The 25,607-nt window shown below is 52.4% G+C and overlaps 2 protein-coding genes across 4 annotated transcripts in view; one reads left to right on the forward strand and one right to left on the reverse strand.

The window, feature by feature from the left end:
* The window catches only part of RSPH14 (radial spoke head 14 homolog), a 73,362-nt gene extending 63,020 nt beyond the window's left edge, over window positions 1-10,342 (reverse strand). Inside the window, exons 1-4 of one of the 2 annotated variants that reach the window (XM_033098094.1) lie at window positions 10,257-10,342; window positions 8,812-9,069; window positions 7,701-7,803; window positions 4,104-4,222 (exon numbers count right to left, since the gene is read on the reverse strand). In XM_033098094.1, coding sequence (XP_032953985.1) covers window positions 4,104-4,222; window positions 7,701-7,803; window positions 8,812-9,010 — 421 coding nt within the window. In that variant the 5' untranslated portion in view covers window positions 9,011-9,069; window positions 10,257-10,342. Of the gene's footprint in view, window positions 1-4,103; window positions 4,223-7,700; window positions 7,804-8,811; window positions 9,070-10,252 lie in introns of both variants that reach the window. The other variant, XM_033098093.1, reaches the window with a different exon arrangement.
* A 4,277-nt stretch (window positions 10,343-14,619) lies between these two features.
* On the forward strand, window positions 14,620-25,058 carry RAB36 (RAB36, member RAS oncogene family). 2 transcript variants are annotated; one of them, XM_033097124.1, is made up of 10 exons: window positions 14,620-14,699; window positions 17,798-17,889; window positions 19,620-19,685; window positions 20,118-20,219; window positions 20,370-20,434; window positions 21,304-21,355; window positions 22,196-22,277; window positions 22,615-22,705; window positions 24,208-24,327; window positions 24,764-25,058. In XM_033097124.1, exons 1-10 carry the CDS (start codon window positions 14,631-14,633, stop codon window positions 24,826-24,828), a joined length of 804 nt encoding a protein of 267 aa, XP_032953015.1. In that variant the 5' UTR covers window positions 14,620-14,630; the 3' UTR covers window positions 24,829-25,058. The 2 variants fall into 2 exon arrangements, with proteins under 2 accessions (XP_032953015.1, XP_032953017.1); XM_033097126.1 differs by lacking the exons at window positions 20,370-20,434; window positions 21,304-21,355.
* The last annotated feature ends 549 nt before the right edge of the window (window positions 25,059-25,607 follow it).

Below are 25,607 nucleotides of genomic sequence, written 5' to 3' on the forward strand. Positions count from 1 at the left end.
CACACGCTGATAAGAGTGGAGTCACTGAATCAGATGCCCTTACTCCCCCACCCGAGACCCAGTGAGAACACCCCTAACGACACAGCCACACGCTGGCCAACACAGAATCCGCGGCACTCAGACCCCCTCCCTCCCCCCACCAGACAGACCTCCTGGGGCGCCCACCACACTGCATGTCTCCCTCCCTCCCGCCAGCTATCCCTCTTCACTTCCCCCCCACCCCACAAGGCCACATGTCCCTCACCAGAGTGGCCCAGGCCTCCCTTCTGGGCATATCAGAGACAATGAGCAGTGTCCAGGAAATCCTGTGATGAAGGCTGAGGCTCAGCAGGGGGGCCCTAAAAGAGGCTTGGCAGAACCATCGCCCCCCTGTTCTATGATGCACCCAGAGCTTGTAGATTCCAGGAAATTTTGCAGGGAGGAAATGGAGGGAGTGGGACCTGTCCACCAGACCCCAGATTACCATAGAGCTTTTGTAATTAAGACAGGGTAGGCCTGGCGAGGGCTGGACAAGAAGACCTCAAAACAAAACCCTGTTCCAGGGACCATCACAAGCTAAATGTGAAATGCAAAACTCTTATACTTTTAGGAAAAATATGGCAGAATTTCATGAACTTTTATACAGCACGAAATTCTCTTAAATAGCACCCCCCCAACACACACACACACACACACACACACACACACACACACACACAAATTGATGAAACTGACTATATTCAAATGAAAAATAGGTGGACAGATAGATGAGTAAACAAATAAACAGTGAAAAGCCACACAACCAGCCCAGGAAACGGTAACGCCAATGTGGGTAACCAACAAAGTGTTGGAACGCAGAATAAATGAAACACCCTCAAATCAACAAGAAATGGCAAAAAAACAACTCAAGAGAATGGACTCCGACTCCCAGGAGGCACTGGGCGGGACAGGAGACTGAGGCGGCGCCAGGCAGAGGAAAGCTGTCCCCTTTCCCAGTCACAGACGACAACAAAGACACACAGCGGTGACTTGGCACAGCTCACAGGTTGCTGGACAGGACGCAGCTGGGTGGCTCGGGAAGCAAGTGCGCTATTGGACCAAGCTGAAGGCTTGCAGGCTCCGTGCCCCAGGACGCCCTCCTGAAGCGGAGGCCCTGGAGGGACTCCAGGAAGACCTGAGCAGAAATGCGCAGGAGCAGAAACAACCGGCATGCCTGTCAGCCGGCAGGGGCGAGTATATTACGTGTACGTATACATCCAAACGCTGCGGAAGGGCATGCCACAGTTATCACAATGCAACAGAGCCCGTGACATGACATGGGTCAATCTCAGAATTATAACATCCCATTTTTAAAAACAGCAAAGACATACAGTCAGCAAGATCCATTTACACAGAGTTTGAAAACACGCCAGGAAAGATCTATATCTAATTATATCCGTGGTAAAATATAGACAGGCATTGGGGATATAGTTACCAAATTATTGGTGGCTCCAGGGAGGACAGGAGAAAGGGTGTTGGGTGCAGGAGGTTCCCAGGGGTCTTGGACTGTATTACATTTTTAAACAAGAATCTCAAGCACACGTGAAATATGGTCGAATGTTAAGATTGAGCAGAGCTGGGTGATGGGAGCTGGCGTTCACTATCCTCATCTCTCTACTTCTCTGCATCCTTGAAAGGTGCCTGCGTGGTGAGCACAGGGTGCGGTGCTGAGCGCTGGTCCTCCACAGACACCCCGTTATCCCAGTGTCTCTCAACCATGGCCACCCAGGAGAATCAGCCGAGGGTCGTTTGAGAAAGGTATGTGCAGGGCCCAGCCCCAGAGCCCCAGAGATGATTCTGCCAGCCAGGGATGGGGTGGGCTTTTTAAAAGGCCACCAGGGAATTCTGCTGTCCAGCCTAGCATGTTCCCCAACACCCGGCACCCGCTCCCCAGGGCTCTGCTCCTTCGACCTGCCTGTCTGCACCTGATCCTGTCCTTCTCATCATTTCTCTCTGGGACCTTAATTTGGGGGGTGCTCACTCTTGGCCATGAATGTTTACGGCACACTGGGGGGGGACGCTGTTCTACACTCTTGGTGCATGTCTTCTCACTTGAGCCTCGCTTCAGGCCTCGAGGCAGGTCCTATCAGCCTTATTTTAGAGATCATGAAATAACCTGTCTAGGGGCACTCAGGGAACAAGAGGCAGGGCAGAGAAAGCCCGGGTCTGTCTGACCACTGGGCCACAAAATCTGTCTGTCTGCCTTAAGGCACCCCCTTTAGGGCTTGGTATCATGACTCTTTGAATGCACCCCTCCTTTAAAATGCCCATTGCCTCATGTGACAGCACAATGCCAATCTGACACAAATCAACCCTCCAGCTGCAGTCAGCCGGTGGCTGGTACCCTGGACTCTTCATCTCATTGGGCTGGGGAGGGAGGGTACATTGAGGCAGGGTGGAGTACCTTTGGGGAAGGACTTTTCAATCCTTAGAAAACGGCGCTAGGGCACCTCACAAAAGACGACAGTTACAGGATTACAATAACCAGGGAAACACAAATTAAAACCAACTCACTTACCAAAATAACTGAAATAAAAAGACAGGAAAGATCAAGGGTGGATGAGGACATAGAGCGCCTGGAACTCTCATCCACTACTGGTGGGAGTGTACATTGGTACTATTTTCCAAAATCATTTGTAGTACCTTCTAAAGCTGGACATAAACTTGTCTTATGCCTGGCAATTCTCCTAGGTATATCTCAAAAGAAAGCTATACCATGTCCAAAGACACTTGTAAGAATATTTATAGCCACTCTCTTCTTGGTAGCCATACACTAGAAACAATTCGAAAGTCTATCAGCAACAGTGGATAATAAACTATATTACTTAGTGGATAAATAAACTGTAGTATACTCATATAATGTGAATACCACATTCCAGTGCAAATCAGCAGAAGTCAGTAATATGTAAACACATGTGGATCTCAGAGATAAGATGTTGAACAAAAGAAGCTAGAAACAAACTATTACATGCTGTACGAGGTCAGACAATTAAGTTTGCGAACTCATCCTAGAAAAAGTGCTACGTACCTCATTGCTGAATACCACTATGGTCACCTTCGAAGTACTCCCCTTCGGAAGCTATGCACTGACGCCAGTGCCTAGTCCACCCTTCAAAGCAATTTTGGAACTCTTTTTCTGGAATAGCCATCAGAGCTGTTGTCATATTACCTTTGATGACCTGGATGTCATCAAAATGTCTTCAATATTTCCTTTATCTTCAGGTAAGGAAAGAAGTCATTAAGGGCCAGATTAGGTGAGTAGGGAGGGTGTTCCAATACAGTTATTTGTTTACGGGCTAAAAACGCCCTCACAGACAGTGCCGTGTGAGCTGGTGCACTGTCGTGATGCAAGAGCCATGAATTGTTGATGAAAAGTTCAGGTCGTTTCCGTCTAACTTTTTCACACAGCCTTTTCAGCACTTCTAAATAGTAAACTTGGTTAACTATACAGTTGGTACAAATTCATAATGAATAATCCCTCTGACATCAAAAAAGCTTAGAAACAGCCATGCAACGAGTTCGCGAACTTAATTGTCAGACCTTGTATGTTTCCACTTACGTGAAGTTTAAAAAGAGGCATAAACTAATCTATGGTTTTATAAATCAAAGATACTGTTTACCTTTGGGTTATGGGTAGTAACTGGCATGTGGGAAGTCTGGAGAGTTGGCGATACTCTACATATGTCCTTTTTTTAAAAAAACTTTTTATTTATTTAAGTGTGTTTTTCCAGGACCCATCAGCTCCAAGTCAAGTAGCTGTTTCAATATAGTTGTGGAGGCACAGCTCACAGTGGCCCATATGGGGATCGAACCGGCAACCTTATTGTTAAGAGCACTGTGCTCTAACCAACTGAGCTGACCTGCCGCCCTGCATGTCTTGATCTGGGTAATGGTTCTGCAGCATGTTCACTTAGTACCGCTTAATCGAATGTTCATATATGACTGGTGCCTTTTAACACGTATGTTGTACCTTAATTAAAGTATAACTTTTTTAAAAATGTGCTCTAGACTGTGATCTGCATGCAGTACACACATGACCGGGAGAGGAGACGAAGGGGCCGCCCAAGTGCCCAGTGCGAGCCTACCTGAAGGCAGCTGAGCCAGGTGCTTGAACGCCAAGTGCACGTTCTCCCGACAGGCTATCTGGGGGTCGTTCAGCAGGAAGGACAGAGCAACGATGATGTCATGCTTCAAAAAGCCTTCTCTGGAAAAGAGAAGTCAGATTTAGACACAACTAAGACCAAGCCCGGAGAGGACCCAGGAAGAACTGAGAGTCCGTTGCCCACCGTCACCCCCTACCCGGGCTGGCTGGTGCAGACCACATCCCTCTGGCTACCTGAGAGAAGACAAAGGCCAGAGGTGAACCACATGTTTTGGAATCCCTCCCGGCCACGAGAGCAGAGTGGCTGGTGTGGTCGTAGAAAGAGTCACAGCTCTGCCCCTTCCTAGTTAGGACTCTGATTTGAGTTCTTTGTGCCCTGGATCCTTCCTTTCACTCCTCTGAGCCTCAATCCTATCATCTGTAAAATGGGACTGAGGCGGCAGAAGCTCATAGCCCAACTACCTTGAACTGACCACTGTCTCCACCTGACCAGCACTGATGCCCCAGGACAGTGAGCCACTCACTGCCCCTCCCTCTTCTGCCAGCTGAGTTGTCAGCTTGCTGGCAGCCAGCTGCTTGCCTCCAAACCTATGTATGCCTGTTATGCTTGTTGTTATAATTATGTAAGTTAGTGAAATATTAGGTAAGCCAATTAGATCAAAGAAGAGGTGGTGTTTTTTTTTTCATTTCCGTATGAAAACCAAGTTGAATGCTTTGGGGAGACTCAAAAGCGAGTCTCTAAAAAAAGTGATGATTGTAAAAGACTATAGAAGATTTCTGCATGCAGATTACTTCATTAATGTCTGAGTTCTTGCTCTATGTGAAAAGAAACCAAATTAGATGATGTTACAGGTGTGGTTTAAGCAAAAAGATGACGGGAAACAACAACCAGTGCGCCCATAGCCAGGAAAAAAGGCCTGGGTGGCACACAGGGATTGATGAATGCCTAATCATTTCTGTTTGGGGTTAAAATGAACTGTTTAAAGGGAACATACAATGTCTTCGATTCCCAGCTTTTTAACCATTTCTTTCGATTAATCAACTAACTGCAAGACCAAATCTCATCTGTCAAGAGGACTTCTTTGGTCACATGACTCAAGGCTGGGGTCAGAAAGAAGTGAGAATTCAGTGTGTTGTGTGCACAACGCACAACAAGTGCTCAACCAACTGTGTTTCTGCCGTGTTGGCCGGGACTTAGCCCCATGGCGAGTTCTGAGTCGTTCTTGGAGAGGAAAATCACAGTGGGACACCCACGTTGCAGGGCCTCCCCTGCCCCCCTGGCCTGAGGGGTCTGAGCCTCTTCAGTCAGTGCCCAGTCGTGCACTCAGTGTCATTCCTGCTTTGTAAATCTGCTGTTTGCCATCAGGGCATCTGCCCCACTCACCAGCAGGAGATCAAGAGGGGGTGGGGGGGGCAGGCCACCTGGGAGGCCCTCATGTGTGGGGGCTGTCATATGCACTAATGTCTCAAGGTGACAAGATACCAAGCCCCAGGCTTCGCCCTCACCCCCCGGCCCATCGCAGTTAGTTGCTTAGAGCTTGACGGGCTCCGGGAGCTACTGGCTGTAGTTATATGATCACCACTGGACCTGGGCAAACTTCAGAAGTTGTCCCTGGTTAGTTCTGGCCCTTTGTCCAGTGTGGCAGCCGGGGTTTTGGACTCCTGGACCCTGGGCACATGAGTGGCTTCACTCAGGTCAGTATGAGGGTTGGTAGAGAACACAGGAGTGCGTCGCCAGGATACATAGGTCCTTGGTCAGTGACAGTTTCTTCAGCCACGTCCTGATAACGTGGCCACAGACGGGAACCCTCCTCCCCCTGCCCCGACATCCTAGTGCTGCTGCTAAACAAACCCACTGTCACCCTCACTAAGCTGGTAGTTTCCTTCTAATCACCAAGTTCAAACATTTCTCTCAGCGTCTGTCACCCCTCATCTATATCAGGTCCAGAAAGAGAAAAGAGGAGCAGGAAGAATGAGAGACGCTTTGTTCCTCTGGCCCCTATTGGGCACAGTGAGACTCCACCAAGAGTCTCGCCAGGACACAGAGCAGGACAGGGCGGAACCCCCCTCATCCCCAGGGCTTGTGGCCACACCCACCACTCCATCCCCTGCACCGGTCCGCCCTTCTCGGTGTGTGTGAATTTGCAGCTTTGGTTTCTTTAAAGTGGAGCAAGGATTCAAAGACTAATGAATGAATCTGCATCCAAAAATTTTCTAGAGCCTTTTACCATCATTTCACTTTTTGTAAAGAGACTCCCTTTCGAGTCTTCCTGTGGCACTACCTCCTCGCACGCAGCCCGTCCACAGCAACTACACTCCACGTGTGATTGGGCTGGCCACGTCCCCTGCCAAGGACTCGAAGTTAGGACCCAGAGAGAAATCGGGGAGCTGGGAGGAGAAGGAGACTGAGAGCCGAGGTGCTATCTGGAGATGGCCTGAGCAGGCGAACGTGTGAGTTCAGAGGCCGTCTTCGGGAAGAGGGAGGCAGCAGTCCTGAGACAGGAGCGGACAGCCAGGCCAACGTGGCGTGGACATTTCCAAGGTGTCCCCAGGCTGGCTGAGCACTTCACATGCATTAACTCTGTTAGTTCCCTTCCCCATGAGCAGGTCACATGAGGACACTGAGGCACTGAATGTTTGGGGAGAGACAGGACTGAGAGATCTTCGGTTTTGTGAGACACCCTGACATTCCTGAAAGAACGAGAAGCGTCTCTGAAGGGGCGTCTGTTGTTTACAAAACACGCCTGCAGACAGAGAGCACCCTGCCACCATGATGTCGTCTGTCAGTGCTATTATTATCACTCTGACCCCCTCTTCTTGCTGGGCATGTGCACACTGGGCAGCGGTCCCTGGCACGGCGTAAGGGCTCTTTGTGATTTTTGGATCCGTTTTTAAGACAAAGTAAAACTAGTAATCCCAGATCAAGAGGGTGAACTGAGTTAATGTGGGAAAGCACCTCTGACCCCACCACCACCACCACCACCACACACACACACACACACACACACACACTCCTAACCAAAATGCTAGATGAACTGCTTTAAAAAAAAAAAAAATGTAAAATTCAAAACTGTGGTTACACAGGAAAGGGACATTTCTAGATGCCGGAAACCTAGAAGAACCATGAGCACGGTTGGAGCCACCAGCCCAGATCAGGTGCGCACTTTGAGGCTGGTATCTTAACATTTGTGTGGGAATGAACAGGAGCCAAAGCCATGGGCGCTGTAGGAGTCTGGGAGAGGGAACTGGGGTCCCCACAAAGAGCCAAGAAAAGGTTAAAATGTGACAGGTAAAAAGCTAAATTGTTGTGGGGCCTGAACTTTCTTTCCACTTTCAAAGAGGGAAGCTCAGAGCTGGAAGGTCACAGAAAAGCTGGTCTAGAACAGAGGGCCACATTAGGCCCCCACCGAGGCAACCAAAACCACTCCAGAGACCTATGCTGGCCAAAAAGAAGTCCAGCCAAAGAACCGTGCTACAGACAAAAATCAGAGTCCTCAAGGTCATTCAAGGGTATGCCACCTAGGGGTGTGGTGTGGCTCCAGAGCCTGCCATTGGTTTCCAGAGACAGCTAGCTGCCCACCTGCCCACGTTATGGGTCGCCATGATGTACAGCACCTCGGTGGCCTTGATCCGAACCATGTTGTTAGCATCCTTCAGCAGAGCTTTCAGGCTCTCCAAGCAGCCTGCGAAGCAGAAAAACCTTTGAATATTTACCAGTCTCAGAAATCAACTAACCTACAAGTCAACGGGTGAACCAACGTCAGGCAACAAGAGGTTCTGTTGCTTTGGGGGGGCGGGGGAACCTTTATGGTTAGGAAGTATTTCAGAGTCACTACAGGGGGCTCTGCGTGCTCACACCCAGGGACCGTTTCATCTAACACCCTTCTTACACTTCCTAATAGTGCCTTCTCTCACAGTCCACCATGAGGTTGAGAGAATGGGCTTTTCATTTGGAGAGACCAGGGATCCAATTCCAACCCTGTCCCCAAACAGTCACGTGCCCTCAAATGGGCTACATTGAGGAATGCCAGATTGAGCAAATAAAATTCCTGCTTTACGTATTGATTGGGCCACCCTAGCCTCACATCCCTTCTCTGAGTCTCAGATTTCTTACCTGCTGGTTGAGGATTCTCCTTCCCTCCCAGGGCAGGTGTTATGAGGACTAATATAACATGGACACTGCACGTGGGGTGGTGCTGGGCCAGAGTCGAGCTCATTAAATAGCAACCCTTATTACTGAAGCTCCACCCAGTGTCCAAGGCCATGCCAGGACCATCGCTGCCTCTGGAATTAAACCAGCCCTTCAGCTAAGGCTGGCGGGAGAAGTGATAATATATCCATCATGTACCTGATCTGAGAAAGGTGTCACCTCAACTCTTATGTTGGCAATTAGGAGAGTGGGAAACAAGGGATAGGGGTCCCTGATACATGTTGGTTTCAGTAGGGTGCCTATCTTTTGTGACAGCCTTGTGGATGAAACACATAAACTGGGCTCTTCATGAATTTGGGGCCACTCAGTTGAGTCAAAGCAGAGGGTCTGGTTTGTGGCTCTGGGTCAGCCGCTGGGGGTATCCCGAAAGGACTGACTGACCAGCTGGGAGGGATGTGTGAAGGGGCCAGGTCACCTCAGCTCCTCCCACCTCGAGCCATCCAGACCCCAGTCGTGGTCACCTGGGTTGTGACATTCTCACCTATGTCGATGGCAACGTAGACATGCTCGGGGTCATGCATGAGGTCACACAAAGCCATGAGAGCTTTCTGCCTTGTCAGCAGGTCCTCCGACTGCAGCTCCGTGTTCAGCTTGGGCAGAGCCCGGCAGCCATAGGCAATGGCAGCCTGGGTGGGGTTGATGTCAGGGGGGAGGTACATAGAGATCCGGGCATGGGCCATCTTTCCACGCCTGCAGAGGGTGACTCTCTAGCTTTCAAAACGAAGCTCTATAGAAACCACTGATTAAAAGAACCCAAAAAAGTTGTCGTTATTATTACTGTGATTTAGAAGCTACTTCTCATTTGATCCTCAAAAATGTAAGGGCAGCCAGGTGGATATTTATACATCCATTTTACAGATGAGCAAACTAAGGCTGAGAGCAATGAATGGATCTGCTCAAGGTCACAGTGAAGGTAAGCAGCAGTCCAAACTGCAAACTCCAGAGTTCTCTCATACTTAACAACAGAAGAAACCACTCACACTTGACAGGCTGGGCCTTTGGTCAAAGGCACCAAAGAGATAAACACTAATGTGGTCACTACATTTAGTGTTTCACTTGTGCCAGCTGGTATCTAAATCAACTACCCCAGAAGAAGGGGACTTGTATTATCCACATTTTACAAAGGAGGAAGTTGAGGTTTAGGGACAAGGATCTTGCTGGAGGTAACAGAACTGGTAAGGCTAGGAGCTGATGTTCAAATCCGGGTCCAGCTCATTCACCCATCAAGGACCCATATTCAGATGCTCTGACAATCCACAAAAAAAGGAATTAAGATTAAAGAGTGAATTATTTTTATTACACACACACACACATACACACACACACACACACACACACACACTTTGAGCAACTATAGGCAGTGTGTAGCTTAGTAGTTAAGAACGGGCTCCAGACCCAAATCATGGGTGACCCTTGACAAGTTATTAATACTTCCTCTATCTGTGTCTTTCTACAACTGCAAAGGCAGGTGATAAAAGCACTTCCTTCCCTCTCTCCCAGAGTTGTGCATATTAACTAATACTCATGAGCCTGGCACACAAGGGCTCCACATATATTGGCTGTGGTAATTATGGTGGCCGTTGTTACTGTCGCATTTAGTGGCAATCACAGGCCCCCAGCCCTATAGGAACCTACTCCAGTAAAAGAGGTGAGCCACACTCTGATTCCAGGCACCAGGTGACAAGGGGAGGAGGAAGCCAAGCTGGGAGAGACGTGCCCATTTCCGATCTGGGCTCCCCTCGGAGGGGCCGATGGGCCCTGAGGGGAGAGGCCTGCCTTCCAGTAAGGGGCACGGCCTGCGGGAGTCCGGCCAAAGATGAGAGAGCCTTGGGGTGTGAGGAAGCCAACCCCGTGTGAGCCGGACTGGTGTGGTCTGCAGGGGCCCCCTTTCCCGGACCCCTGTCGGGCCACCGCCCGCTCACCTGCCTTAGTGTGTGCGGTTCCCGTAGCGCACGCCCGTTGCCAGGCGACCCAGTTGCCAGGCGACTCCGGCGGCGTCCCAAGCGCCGCGCTCCGCACACTTGGCGCCCACCGCGCAAGCGCGAATAGCTCTAGGCTAGGGCCGGCTGTAAAGTGGGGACAATGATACTTTACAGGGTTACTGTGAGGAACAAAGGCAGCTCAGCTTTGTTCGTGTGCGCCTTTGTCTGTGCTGAACACTTTGCGTGCCTTTAATCCTAGAGTAACCCCGTGAGTTGATAACATTATCCAGTTCACAGACAGGAAACGCAAAGAGATTGAGTAGCTTCCCCCAGATCACACAGGCCTGATCCCTGGACTGCCCAGCCCTGGTCCGTGCTCCTTGCTTTTCAGGCCGACTGTCTGGTAATGATACAGATCGCTGTAGTGGACCCAACACACTGCTGACTGGAGCAATTGTGCTTGAAAGCAAGCCAGACCCAGTCATCACCCGCATAAAACCCTCCATGGCTCCTCACTGGTCTCAGGACAGAGTCCAAATTTCTGGTCTGCCACTCAAGGCCCTGGGTGATGGTCTCCTCCCGCTGTGCTGGACTTACTACCCCAAATAGCCAACTCTTTCCTGCAGCCTGGGCTGCTGGTAACACTAACCACCTCTTTGTTCTTCAGGACACAACTTGGTGGACACTTCCTCCATGAAGCCTATCTTCTCCCCAGCTCCAAGTTAGTAAGTGATCCCATAGCTTAATTATTCCATTGGCATACTTCCCTCCCCTAATTCTCTATTTACTTCTCAGTTTCTTCCTGCCTACTCCAACTTCCCTGAAGGTAGAGGCCATGTCAGTCTTGTTTACTTGCCTCTCTGATGCCAGGAATACACCAAGAGGTATTCAGTAAGTGTAGAATAAATGAATGAGTAATGGACTTGAATTAAGCTTTATACGAATCTACAAGGCACTTTCACATCTTGTGTGATCCTCACAACAAACTCTTGAAGTAGATAGTTAGGTCCATTTTATAGCTGAGTTAGTTGAGGCATAGGAGGAGGTGGAACAATTCACATTAAGTTCACCCCCTAGGCCTGCGCCCTTAGCAGTGTAACTCACTAACAAAGGCACCAAGCATCAGTCTCCAGCACATTTAGCTTTGAAATGAAGATAACTGACTCAGATCTGTGTGTCAAGAATCCCATGTTGTGATGAGGCGATCTGGCCCCTACTGCTGTCCTTCAAAGGACCAAATCATGAAGGGTCTCTATCACCCTGAGCACCCTTGCTTTTTAAGGAAGGTGGTATGGAGAACACTGGGATGAAAGTCAGGAAAGCTGGGTTCTAATTCTGGTTCTAACTCACTAGGCAAATCATTGTGATTGTGTGAGCCTTAGTTTCCTTATCTGTGCAATCAGGGAGCTGAATTAAATAGATTCTCAAAACTGAGAACCTGGGGCCTCTCAGAATCTGGGTACATAGCCTTTATTTTTTTTAATTGTCCTTCAATTTTATTATTTTTCAATCTCCTTTTGATCTTTTAAAATATACATATAATGATCTATATAGCATATATATTAATTTGTGAAACATAAAAATATAATAACCGCCTGTGAACTCACCACCAGAATATTATCAATGCCTGTGTCCTCTTCCCCGTTCCCAGATCCCATCCTCCTCTCCAAAGCTAACTACTGACTCATTATTTTGTTATCACACACTCTTACAAGCACCTCTGGAGGCCATCTAGCTCCACATGCCTCACTCTCCAAACAGAAACTAGTTCACGGGAGCTCAGTGACTCTGGTCAACTTTTAAACAGCCATTAATTACAGCAATTAATTTTGTAGCATGAGCTCTAGAAGCCAGGCATATGATATTCGGGCACCATTAGATTCAGAACAATGCAGATTAAGGTCCTTAAATGGTAAGCATGTCGATCTCTTGCCTCTGCAGGGTGCTGGACTCCAATCACATGCCAGTGCTATAGCAAGAGCTCTTATGCCATGATTACAGACAGGAGGTGCCTGCAGGAAAGACACAAAGGAGGGAAACACTCCAAAATACATCAGAGCTGACCTAGAAGGGCCAGAGATGGGGGATGTCATTGTATTCTGGGTTGCAAATTATTTCTTTTCATTTGCGTTATTTACTGAATAGGCAATATGTACATATAGAGGAAAATCCAAAAAGCATGAAAGTAAAATGTCTCCTTTGGTACCCAGGCAACAGGTTGTCCCCACCTGTGGCCACCACTGGCATCTTTCCAGAGATAGGCTCAACTCACACAAGTAAAGATGATTCGTTTACTTTTTAATGTTGTGGCACCATACTTCAAACACTGTGCTTTACCTTCTTTTTCAAATTTAATATTTGTTCACTCACTTAACATTCACTAATGTCTGCTTTGTGCAGGTACTATTTAGCCAGTGTGAAACACTGATGACTAAACACAAAGATCCCTTGTTCTCATTGCTCTCAGTGGAGGGAGACACACAATTACCATAAACAATAAGCTATATAATATGTTAGAAAATAGTAAGTGCCTGGGAGAAATAGAGCAGAATAAGGAGGATGCTGTAATTGTACAGAGGGTGCTTAGGGGAGGCCTCATCTGGAGAGAGCAGCGTGAATACCTGAGGAAAGAGCATTCCAGGCCCAGGGAACAGCCAGTGCAAACACCCCAGTGCCTGGCCTGTTGGAGGAACAGCACGGGAGACCACCGGAGCAAGTGTGGGATGAGATGCGCGAGGATGGTAATCAGTAGGAAATGACTTAAGAGAGGAAATGGGGCCAGGGCAAATGACGGGGGCCTCTTGGGCCATTGTAAAGATTTTATTAATCTGAGAAAGATGAGACATTGGAGGGTCTGGAGCGGAGGATTGACGTGATCCGATCTGTGTTTTAACAGGAGGTCCTGTTGAACTGGGAATAGTATAGGGGCAAGGGTGGAAACAGGGAGACCAGTTAAGGGGAGAGAAGATGATGGCTTGGAAGTGGGAGGCAAATAGAGGATACTGGGCAAATTTTCAGAGTAGAACCTACAGAATTTACTGATAGATCAAATATGGGATATGAGAGAAAAATGTCAAGGGATCTTCAAGATCCTTACATACCGATATTTAACAAAAAATACGAAATATTTAGACACCCAGAAAAAAATCATATTTAATATATTATGAAAATAAATATTTAAACGCTCCACATAATCCCTACCAGTTTGAGCCATCCCCCCTTCCGACTATGGTGATTGTCAGTAAGATCCGTCCAGTGGGCGTCTCTCTGCACTATCAGCTCTGCCCAGACCCCGCCCCTGGAGCCCAGGCTCCACCCCAGCCGACCTCACCTCGCCTACATTCCCCTATCTGGCCCCGCCTTCGTTACCAATGGTGATCGCCGGAGCTCGGGCCGCGTCCAGGCAGCAACCCAATCAGGCGCCCGCGTCTCCCTCGAGACTCTGGTTGCTATGGTGACCGCTCTGCGGCCCGCGGTGGAACACTTTCCGCTGCAAGCCCCACCCAGACCCCGCCCCCGACGTCCAGGATTCGTCAGATGCCTGCCGGTCCCGCGTGGCGCTCGTTGCCATGGCGATCTCTGCAGCTCTCCCTGCCAGACCAGGCCGCGCGGAACCCCGAACCTCCGCAGCCGCTACGGGTGAGTCAGCCGTCCCCTGTGTCCCACCCTCGGCCCACCTGCGTGAGAGTGTCCCAGAGGCCGAGGTCGGGAGGGCGCCGCGCCCCCCGCCCACCGCCTGCCGCGGCCCCGGGGCCTCAGCGTTTCCTGAACTCCCACCCTGGGCCAGGCCCGTGCTGATCCTGAAGGAGATCCGAGTCAGATTGAGAAGCACAACAGCCCTCGGTCAAGGCCACCCTAGTGGGGAGAGAGTGGGCGAACAGCGAAGGACAGGCAGGACTGTTGAATAAGTGTCAGGGGCCGGGCCCTGGGTGGGATGACAGGCCTGTGAGCTGAAACCTAAGCCATCTCTCTTCCTGCCCCTCCGCGCAGAGCCTTCATCCCTTAGGCTAGGATCAGGGACTCCTCCCCATTGTACTTCCTGTACCTGGGCTGAGATGTACAGCCTAGTGTTTCTGCTGTGCCTCACACCCAGTGATAAGCTCAGAGAGGGGCCACACCTAGTTGGAGATTCAACAGGAGACCCAGGTCTTCTGGACTCCCGGACAGGGTGGAGCTGGCCTGGCCCCCCACCCCCACCATACTGCCTACAGAGTGAAAGAGATGACCTCTGGCCTACACTCCTGACAGAGAAGGAGGCTTGGATCTGTTTTTAAAGCTACTGAAAAGTTAGGCATAAACTTGTGGGTGAGTCTCCAGGGATTGGCACAGCTCCCTAACTCTCTTTCCCCTGATTGGGTCCACAGGGCTCTCTGGAAGGATGAGGTCCTCCCTGACACCTTTGGGGCCCCCTGTGAGCCGGGACCGCATCATCGCCACCTTCCCTAAGGTAGAGAGCCGTTGGGCCAGCTTGTTGTGTGTGCACTGCTCTCCTGACATCATGTCCACCTCCAGCTTTCCCCACCTGCACTCACCACCAGAAACAAAGCAGGTGAATCGGACAGGTCAGACCCCAAGGACTTACCATACTCTTGAGAAGTTGGGAGACTTAGCACTGACTTGCCCAAGATGGGCCAGCATGTTAAGGGTGACACCAGAAGGCAGTGTGGCGTGGAGGTGAAGGGCGCGGATTTTGCAGTCAGACAGTCCTGGGCGTGAATCCTGATTTTGTCATTAAGCTGTGTAACCATAGGCAAATTACTCAACCTCTCAGAGCCACCGATACATTAAGGATAATTCCTCTCGTGTTGGGGGCCTGGCTCGTGGTAAACGGGAGCTCCCTTGCCTGAATGATGGTTGCTGTTGTTCTCATTATTTTTATAATGATTATCAAAACAGCACTCTAGTTTCCTGACACCAAATCTAGGGTTCTCCACCCTTACCATTCTGCCTTCACTTCCTGCTGAAAACTCACCACCCTCTGTCATCTGTGTTACAATTCAATATTAATTGTAGCAGGAATCAGTACAACCTCCATAGGGGGCAGTGGGACAATATTTCTCAACACTACACATGCCCCACCCCGCCCCCCGCCATCCAGCCATTCAAGGCCAGGCATTGCAGCAATTTGTAAAGTAGAAAGTCAGACACAACGTAAATGTCCTCTGAGAGGGGGCTGCTCAGACAGCAAAATGTTACTTCCTGACACAGATGTGAGGAGGAATGAGCGGAGCTGATGTGCAGTGACAGCCAAAGTAAATTGTTAAGTAAAAATGCAAGGAATGGAGCAGTGTGTGTAGCACACTCCCATGTGTGAAAAAAAAAGGGAAGGGGAGAAAAGAAATGTATGTGTTTGTTTATATATGCAGACAATGTCTCTGGAAGGATACATCAGATCCTGCTGTCGGAGGTTGCCTCCATGAGACTTGGGACAGGCATGGAGGGAGAAATCCTCTCCATGGGATGGCCTTCGTGTCTTCTGAATTCTTTTCCCAGGCTGGTAGTGAGGAAGGAGGTGAAAGGAGCCTCTGGGTATTTCCGTCTGCAGTCATTTTTCCTCCCTTTTGTGCCTTCCCTTCCTCCCCCGCAGTTCTTTCTCCATACACCCACAGAGAAAACCTTGATGCCTCAGACCTGTGGACAATCCCACTAGGATTTTGCATCTTATCAGAGACCCAGGCAATCACTTCCATACAGAGCCCGACAGTGATACCCAGGGATAACAGAGACTGGTGTTTAATGATCCAAAAGGAAGGGAAGTATGACTGGCACAAAACAGTCCAGGTCTCTTGGGATGAAGGACCCCCTTTACAGAGCAGGACATCCAGGCTCAGAGAGGTAGGGACGGCTGACTGTGAGATCACACAGCTGGGTGTGTTGGAACTAAGACTTGACCTGGCTGTGGCTGACTCCAAGGTTCCGAATTTCTCCTACCCTGGGACACAGCCTGAGGCATCGTACTGTGTCTACAGAAGGTGAGATCCGCCCCTAACTGCCTGTGGCAGTCAGGGGTCACAGGCCACAGCTGGCCAAGTTCATCCTGCACCTCAGGGCCACACCATTTCAGACCTGAGAAATTTGTGGTCAGGTGGGGCAAGTCCTTCCCTTTACGCTGTGTGCCTCAGTTTCCCCATCTCTAAAATCGGCTCACACTTTCCGGCCAGCCTTTCTTATTACATTTCTCTAATCCATCCAAAATGGTGGGATTCGTTTAATGACCACTGTGTCCAGGCCGACCCCCAGCTTGAAGCTGACATGCGAGTCAACAGGAGAAAGTAGCTAGCTTTCTCATGAGGCAGCTGCCACTCTTCTGCATGAATATTGGCTGCGGGGATAAGCTGTTCCCCTGCATTTAATCCTCCAGTGACCAGATAAAGGGGTGCTGTTAGGAGTGTCCCCACTTTGCAGATGAGGAATGGTCTCAGTGAGGTTTCGTAACTTGCCCTTTTGCAAAGCTCCTTCCATTGCCTCTGCCACCTCAGTCACACCTGGAGCTGAAAGGGAGCATGGGCTAGAGCCCATCTCAATGCCTGAGAGCTCAAAAAAAACACTAGGGCAAGGGGAGGGGGCTGAGCCCCTGCCACAGGGCAGCTGTGGTCCAAGCAGTGCCCTGAGGAAGAGAGCAGGTGGCCTGGGGGACCACAGCCATGTTACATAGCAGAGCACACCAGCAGTCTCCAGCAATGCTCTTCTCCCCACATCTTGCCATGCTTCATACTGAGCCTCAGCTAATCTGAGCAAAACATAATGGTCATCTTTAGTTTGTTTCTCTAATTTTAAAGCAAATGTACATTCTGCATGTATCGTGGCATCTTAATAGCCATGAACATTTGTTGAGCACTTAGTATGTGCCAGGCTGACTCTGTGCTGATTGCTTTACAAACATTATCTTATTTTATGCCCCCAAGCCTCTGAGGTTTTACAGGTGGGGAAATTAAAGTTCAGAGACATTAGGCAACTGCCCAAGGTCACATAGCAGCTAAGAGTAGGCACAGGTCTTCCTGACCCCAAGGCCATGCTCATAAACCACTGCCCAGTTCTGCCTTCCAAGAAATGTGGAAGGTTGAAAGTGCCTTCTAGGACACTTTCCATGCACATATATGCATATTTAAAGAACAAAAACGGCATAGTGATTCATAGAAGGTATGGAAGGATCTTGGAGCTAAAAGGATCCTTACAGCCCACCGCTCATCTCTCCCCAAGAGGACCAGAGGGGACAGAGATCTGCCACATGCCTGCAGCAAGAGCACGGCTGCCGCAGGCAAGAGCCAGCTCTCCAAGTCCCTGTCTAGGCTCTATGTTCTGGCCCAACCCCTGCTGCTCCTGCTCGGGACTCACAAGACCCTGGAGTCTTTCTCAAAGCTGCTGACAAGATAGAGGACGGATGTGACAGGGATTAGAGAAAGCTAATGAGACCACCAGCCATGAGGCTTGGGGAGGAAATACTGGGAAGCAAGTCACCACCTCTTGCCCTGCTCGGTGATGGAGCCACAGCTTCACAGGATAATGTGCCCATCTGTCTGTCTGTCTATGTCTCTCTCTTTCCTGTGGTACACACCTGCCGCCTGCCTGCAGCTCAAGGAGCACTTCCACGGGCAGGTCAGTGCCGCCTGCCAGCGCAGAAACACGGGGACTGTCGGGTGAGTGCACGGGGTGCAGGGTGTGTAGGGGGGAATGAATACATGAGTAGACCTGGGATTGCACAAGTGAAAGGCACAGACTGCACCAGTACAATCCAGTACAGGCCTGAAGACGATGGGGGTTTTATCTGGTGTTACTGGACACACTTCTATATAGAACAGCTTTCCTGTTTCTCAATAAGTTATGCACATGATTTCTCAGCATACGTCTGCTTTCTTGGTCTGGAATGTCTTCCCTACTCCGCAGGTCTCAGTATAGTGTCAGGTCCTCTGAGGGCCTTCTCTGAGCCCCCACGACCCTTGCCCACGGCCAGGCTGTGCAGGATGTCCCTCCTGTGTGTTCCTATGCCCACACACTTAGCGCACAGCGTTGCGTTCGCTGTCTGAATGCCTCACACAAGGGCTGTGCCTGTCCTGTTCCTGCCTCGCAGCACCTGGCACTGCCGGCAGGGGATCTTGCAACACTCACTCCTTCTTTTAACAAATAGCTACACAGGCCTGCTTTTGCCCCTCATCCTGAGGAGCTCACAGTCTGCTCAGGGGGTTGATTGAGCTCACAGGTTTGGGGAGGTCGCAGGAGAGGCCCAGCTCTGAGGTTTCCAAGGACGCTCAAAGTGAGGCAGGGCTCAGATCAAAACGGCTGAAGCAGCCACGGCTGTGGCATGAGGGTAATGGCTGCCGATTTGGGAGTGCTGGTTCCATACCAGGTGCTTCATGCAGATTCTCTCCCTGACACTTCACACGAGCACTGGGCGGTGGGGAAACTGAGACACAGAGGGTACCCTCAACGCCTTGGCAGTACCTTTACTTCTTCCTCTGAGAAGCAGAGTCAGGAGCATCCTGTTCCAGAACTAGAGGCCACCTGGGAGTAGAGTAGACACAGCCTCTGCCCTCGCAGTCATGTGCAGGTGCGATGCACACGGTCACCGACTGATACAGAGGGCTGCCCTCTTGCTGTCTGCAGGCAGAGGGAGTGCCTGGTCAGATGTTGACCCGTTGAGCTCCTTTGACATGAGCTGCAGGAACTCTAAATATAATGTCACCCACAGTCCCAGGAATGCTGCCGCACAGAGTGCAAGGCACGCCAGAAGGAGGTGCAGCTGCTCTCCATGAGCAGGGTCCCCAGAGAGCCCGAGAAGCTCAGCCAATTTGCTTCAAGCCACAGTCCAGACGTGCAGACCTGAATTGTGTCCATGACATGCCCTTTGGCCTGGTTGGCCCTTGCAGACACCCCCACGGGAGCGGGTAATGGTGGTATCCCAGTCAAGGAGTGGCTGCTTACAAGGAGCAGGAGCCCATCAGGCACACAGCCCCGGGCTGGGTGGGAGGTGTGGGGACTCTGCCCCCTGTGCTGTGTCCCTTACACGCTGGCACTGACTCTACACTCTCAGCAGGTTCCCGGATGCGCCCCCAGCTTGGACTAAGCCCCACCTGGGGCTCTTCCCTTTGCTTCCTCGGCCTCTCATGACGCCCAATTCTAATTCTCACATCAGGGACTTGGGCCCAGCGTGGGCAGGGGTACAGCCCCAGAGATAGCAGAGTTCCCAGAACAAATGCAGGCTCTCCTGCCCTCCCTTCTGAGGGTCTGAGATGAGGACAGACATCCCAGTGTTTCAGCAGGTAGCCTGTCCCCTGTCCTCGGGTGGAGAGCGCGGAGAAGGAAGGGCCTGTGTGTGTGAAATGCTCTTGTGACTATAACTGAGAGCACAACACGACCCCATGTCTCACAGGCTCAACCTCTCCAAGGTGGTTGTCGTCGGCGACCTCTACGTGGGCAAGACCAGCCTCATCCACAGGTGCGCCTGCCGCCACGCTCCCAGCAGCAGGTTGTCAGGCCTTTGCCTGAGAGGCCCAGGTGACGCTGTTGTGCTGGGAACAAAACCCATGGAGAGGGTGCAAGAAATTGAGGAGAGGGCGGGGTTGGTGGAGAGTGCGGCATCCCAGGAACCTGGCTTTGGCCACACGGTCCCGCTGGGGCCACGGGCTCACACCTCACTGCCCTCCCTGCAAAAGGATGCCCCGTTTCCCTTTCACGGCCCTGACTTGCAGTGTTTGCTGCAGTGTCTCTCTCCGCTCATAGTTCCCGTCCATGCATCCCTGGTCTGTCTTCATGGACCATCATCTCCTTAGTGATTCCCAGTGGGTGGATTTTTTGTTGCCTCCAGACTTTTACTGTCACGAGTGAAGCTTCCATGCAGCCCCTCTGATAACTTCCTTGGCTCCCGCAGGTTTTGCAAAAATGTCTTTGACCGTGACTACAAGGCCACTATCGGGGTAGACTTTGAAATCGAGCGCTTTGAGATCGCCGGGATTCCCTACAGCCTCCAGATGTAAGTCCCTGTTGTGTGGTGCCCGTTCTGGCATGACCGGCTTGGGCCCTGGGGTCTGCTGCCTCCAGTTCCACTGGCCTGCTGGCTCCGACCACACTAATTGCTTAATGTGCTGCCTCAATTTCCCTTTCTCTCTCTGCCACCGCACAGCTGGGATACAGCAGGGCAGGAGAAGTTCAAGTGCATCGCCTCTGCCTACTACCGGGGCGCCCAGGGTGAGCAGCTGGGTGATGGCCATGGTGGGACCGTCAACCACGTGCAGCAGGGGGCTCCCCGCCAGGCTCTACAGCAAGGAGACCAGGTCCTGTGCACAGGCACTGAGAAACCCCCAGGCCAGTCCCCAGAGGCGGGGGCCTAGGCGGGCCTCCCCCTTGGGGACGCTGTGGTGGTGGGTGCTCCATGTGAGTCTCAGCCCTAGTTCTGGCTCAGAGATGTGCAGAAGGGGACGTGCCTGTCCAGAGACCCCAGAAAGAAGAGCAGAGTTGACTCTAGCAGGAGGTGGGGGTAGGCTAAGCTGATGACAAGGGAAACTGAGGGGATGGGGCAGCATCTCCCCATTTTCTTCCCTGCCTGCTCCCCAGAAATTGTTTCCCTAAAGCTGGTTGTTGCTAATCACCCTCATAGCCATAGCTGCCATTGGTCACATCGGCCCCACTTCAGGCCCTGGACCAAGAGCTTTTAAAATAGCTGCTCTGGCTTCATCCTCACGGCAGCCCTGAGAGCAAGAAGTATCATTCTCCCCATTTCACAGATGGGGAAACTGAGGCTCTCAGCGGTTAAGGCCCTCACCCGAGTTCCCTTAGCTGTGAGTGACAAAGGGGAGATTTGAACTCAGGAGCCCCAAGGTCATCTTGCCTCCCTGGAAGCCTCACTGTGGCTGGGACGCTGAGTGTGAGTCAGAGAAGGCGGTGGGAGGGTGGGGAGCAGCCATGGGGTGTCTCCTTCCCAGACTCCATTGTGGGGTGCAAGGCTGAGTGCCTGGGGGACCATTCCAGCAGTTCCTGGGGAGTGGGGAGCCCCCCCGTCACACCGTGTCTGCCTCACCTGCCACTGACCAGCTCTTGGTTTTTCCCTGGGTGTGCAGCGATCATCACAGCCTTTGACCTCACTGACATGCAGACTCTGGAGCACACCAGGCAAGTCTGGGGTTCTGCAACCCTGTGATCGCTTAGGCTTGGGAAGCTGTCAAACCTGGGCCCGTGAACTGGGCCCCCAGTGACAGGTGTGGGTGACCAGCTAACTCGTCAGACCGGCTGCCCACAGGCTGCTTACTGTCCTGTTGCCTTATTATCCCTCAGGATTTGCAGCCATCTGCTGAAAGCAGGGCTGGCTCGGGGTGCACAGCCAACACAGTCGCATGGGGGCCGGTGCTCAGAAGGGCCCAAGCTTGCTTTAATGCTCTGCTGTCGCCATCTTGAGAGCCTTAATAATTGTTGGATGAGGGGCTTTTTTGCACCTTGTCCTGGGCCCTGAGAAGTATACATAGCCAGTCTAGTCTGAAGGGACATGATGTGGCGCTTGCTGTCTTGGGCAGAGATCTGCTCAAGACAGCTAGCAACATCAGCAATTCTGAGAGGCCATCCTGCTGCTGCTGGCAGTCGTCCAGCTAATGGACCACAGCCCCTTTCACCTTGCTTTTGTTTGAGGCGTGGGTCTGAGGTGATCGTTCCAGTTGATGACAGAGCAGGACTCACCCGTTACGTGGAGCGAGGGCAGAGCCACGGCAGGACAGGCTTACAACCCCATCCCCTGTGGTCTAGCCCAGGCCCTTCTGGCCGCAGGACCAGCACCTGCTCAGCCAGCTCAACACAAGGTGCCCTCCCCACACCTTCTGGCTCAGTTCTGCAGCCCTGAGGAGGAGCCAGGTCTCCACCCATCCCCTGGTCTTCCTCAGGCTCCTCTGGGTGGGTGAGGCCATTTCCCAGCCTGTCTCTCCCCAGCCCTGTACCCGCCCCCACCTTCCCCCTGCATTCCAGGCAGTGGCTAGAGGATGCCTTGAGGGAGAATGAGCCGGGCTCCTGCTTTGTGTTCCTCGTGGGAACCAAGAAGGACCTTCTGGTGAGCAGAACAGGGCTGGAGGCCCGGGGTGGCCCCCAGGAAAATGCATCAGCTTTCAGCCCATGTTTAGGGACTGCAGGGTGTCACTGACATGCCTAGACGGGGATTTGAAGACTGCAGGCCTGGGAGCTGAAAGTTAGGGGTGCTCGTCTCAGATTGGGATAGCTGGCATTCAGACTAGCCCGGGACTGCTGGGGTCTCACCCAAGGGCAGGCACCCCCACCCACCCCCAAATGGGGCTTCCCAGCCCAAGGCGAGATGGGGAGGGAGGAGGCACAGTGGAAGGTGGGGAGTGTCCTCCCCAGGTGCCTTCCTGAAGAGGGGCCACTTCTCCCAGTCAGGGGCGGCGTGCGAGCAGGCAGAAGTGGAAGCCGTGCACCTGGCCAATGAGATGCAGGCCGAGTACTGGTCGGTGTCAGCCAAGACGGGTGAGTGGGAACCGGGCCAGCGTGGGAGGCTCACACCTTTCCTCCCTCGGGTCTGTCGGGTCTGTTGAGTGCCCGCGTCACAGCCATCTGTGCTGGTGACCAGGCAGGGCCTTCCGTGGCCTGAGTGGAGTCTCCTCATCTGTAGGGGAGACTGGGAGCCCTGCCTCTTGGGCGACAGGAATAGCGATGCCTAACCCTCTGGGCAGGTCAGTTTCATCCCTGTGAAGTCACTTCCGTGGTCCCAGGATGAAGTGGCAGGTCTGAGATTAGAACTCATCCCTCACCTATAAACCACTGTACCATCCTGCTCCCATCCGTGGATGCCAGGTAGGAGGCACTGCCTGGCACGTAAAAGGGCCCAGTAAACTGGGGTTTCCATCCCTTCCCCAGCTGTCTTCGTGGAAGACACTGAAACATGGCTCATGGCCCCTAGCCCTAATCCATATCCCGCCTGGTCTGTCCCCCAGCCCCTGAGCTGCCTTCCTCCGTGGGCCACGGCTCAGCCTAGCCCAACATCTGAAAGATTCCCAACATCTCTTAACCTCAGTATTCTCATCTGGGAAGTGGGTGATGCTGTCTATCTCATTTTATTTTGATGTTTGAAATTGCAAAAGCCATATGTACTCACCAAGAACAATTCGACAAGGCAGAGAAGCAAAGAACAGAGTTTGAAAGCAGGTTGTTAGGACATGTATTGAAATAACATGCAGTGCCTAGTGCATAGAGGCTTTGGGGACTCAGGAAGTACGCCCGACCAGTAGTCCTTTTCCTGGTGAGGGGCCAGAGCAGACACTGGCCAGGGACTGGGTGAGGTGGCAAGAAGGCTGAGGGTAGGCACCACCCTCACCCTCAGGTAGAAGAAGCACCACCTCCAGCCCAACACAGACAAAAATATGGCAGCTCCCAGGCCTGGTTCCCTCTGCTCCTTCTTCATGGCATCCCGTGCTCTCTCGTCAGTAACAGCATGTTCACTGAGAGCTCCCTGTGGGCCAAGCAGAATTGCCCTGTGCAGTTGTGCAGGTTGTAGACTGCACAAGGGCAGTGTGAATTCAGGGGACCAGAACCCGGCCCTGTGCCCAGATGAGCGGCCTCCTCCACCTGGAGGAGGATTCGCAAAGGCTCCATGTGGGGGCTGGCAGCACATGTTAATTCTCACAGCTGCCCACTGGACAGGTGCTCACAAGGGACGGGAGAGCAGGCACCCTCTGATCGCCACACACCCCCACGCCAGGCCCACAGGAGGCGCTAAGCACTGGTTGACTGGAAGAGTAGATGCTAGGAAGCCAAGGCTCAAAGTTTGAGGGAGATGCCAGGGCAGGTGGCCAGAGTGAGGAGGGGGCTGGAGCAGGTGGGAAATCAGCCCGTCCCCTGCACTGCACTGTCCCAGGCAGCCCCAGAGGCGGACTGCCCTGGCCCCCATAATAGCCACTGGCTCCCACTGAAATGCATCTGCAGGTAAGGGCAGAGGCAGACAGGGTCACAGCTGTTTTCTGGACCCCCAGGGGAGAATGTGAAGGCCTTCTTCCTCCGCGTGGCCGCCCTGGCGTTCGAGCAGTCGGTGCTGCAGGACCTGGAGAGGAGGGACAGCAGCCGGCTCCAGCTCGGCACTGGAGACCTCATCCGTACGTACTGACCCCCGATTGGGGCTGGGGAGCAGGCCTGTGGCCTAAAATCCACATCCACCCTCCTCCCATCGCCCTCTCTGGGCTGTCCTTTTTCCCGTCACTCTGACCTCATGCCCGCAGCCTCCCTGACCCCACCTGCCAGCTGAGACTCCCTCACTGGCTCCCCTTGTCTGCCTGGCAGCCTCCTCATGGGCCAGGCTGGGCATTCCAGGCTCCATGGGTGTGTCCTGGCTTTGGCTCTCCTAGTACTTGCCTTTGCCCACTCTGTTCCACCACCTGGAATGTGTCCCCGTGCCAGGCCTTGAATGAAAGGCCTGGAGGTTCAAGTTCACAGCTCTGACCAGCTGTCACCAGAGAGTACCAGCAGGGGGGCCCTGCCCAGTGTCCCTGTAGGTGCCTGGTTGATGCCAAGCAACTTCTCCCCTCCTTACAGGAATGGAGGGAAGTCTACCTGAGACCCAGGAGAGCAAGAGACCTTCCAGCCTGGGTTGCTGTTAGCTGGGGACTGCCTCAGAGGTCTCCGTACCCTCCCACACACACGGGCAGGGCCTTCTGTGACTGGAGGGGTGACATGGAGCCTAATCCCCGTGACACATCTGTCTACCCACTGTGCCGAGCCCCAGTGCTCAGCCACTTCTCTTTAGTGGGCAGAGAGCCAGGAGAGGCCCTCATGGCTGCCTGGGAGCCCACACTGCCCAGCTGGTGGGGGACACTGGGGTGATGATTTGGAAGGCTGCAGAGTCACCTGTCAGCCCAGTCTTGAAAGGCCTCAGGACTGCAGACACAGGACTCTTGTGCCCACGGCCCAATCCCTTGCCCTCTGCACGTGTCAGCAGGGACTGTTGCCTGGCTTTCCCAGCTCTTTCGGGTCAGCCTCCGAATTCTCCTCATCTCAGCAGTCGAGGCAGGCAAGGCTCGTCAGAGCCAGCGGGCGAGGGAGCACCCACTTGCCATCCTTGCCTGGGACTTTTATGTTCGCAACAGGACTCAATTCTGGGCCTCCCTGTCCACTGTCCCTCTGCCACAGCCTTGTGGGGTCCCTGGGTAGCCCTGCCTCTCTGGAGGAGGATGGGCTGGAAGGTCTCTCCAGCCCTGGCCCACAGGCCATCTCTGGCTCCTGCTCCTCAATCCCTGGAGTCCTGCCCTCTGGTCAGTGGGTGAAGACCACAGAACAGGCCAGGCACGCCCCCTGGCCCACCTGGACAATGAATTTCTCCAGCCGTGCTGTGAGAAGAAGCCTGCCCAGCTGCCCTGAGGTCACTTGCTGCTACATCCCT

The sequence above is a fragment of the Rhinolophus ferrumequinum genome, chromosome 25, assembly GCF_004115265.2.
Source record: "Rhinolophus ferrumequinum isolate MPI-CBG mRhiFer1 chromosome 25, mRhiFer1_v1.p, whole genome shotgun sequence".
Classification (NCBI taxonomy): domain Eukaryota; kingdom Metazoa; phylum Chordata; class Mammalia; order Chiroptera; family Rhinolophidae; genus Rhinolophus; species Rhinolophus ferrumequinum.

Bases quoted from the DNA above. Each gene is read 5' to 3' on its own strand.
- RAB36 (XM_033097124.1), top strand. From the start codon at position 14,631: ATGAGGTCCTCCCTGACACCTTTGGGGCCCCCTGTGAGCCGGGACCGC. The intron at 20,435-21,303 runs GTGAGCAGCTGG...CTGGGTGTGCAG, and splicing joins CTACTACCGGGGCGCCCAGG to CGATCATCACAGCCTTTGAC. The intron at 24,328-24,763 runs GTACGTACTGAC...CCCTCCTTACAG, and splicing joins CGGCACTGGAGACCTCATCC to GAATGGAGGGAAGTCTACCT.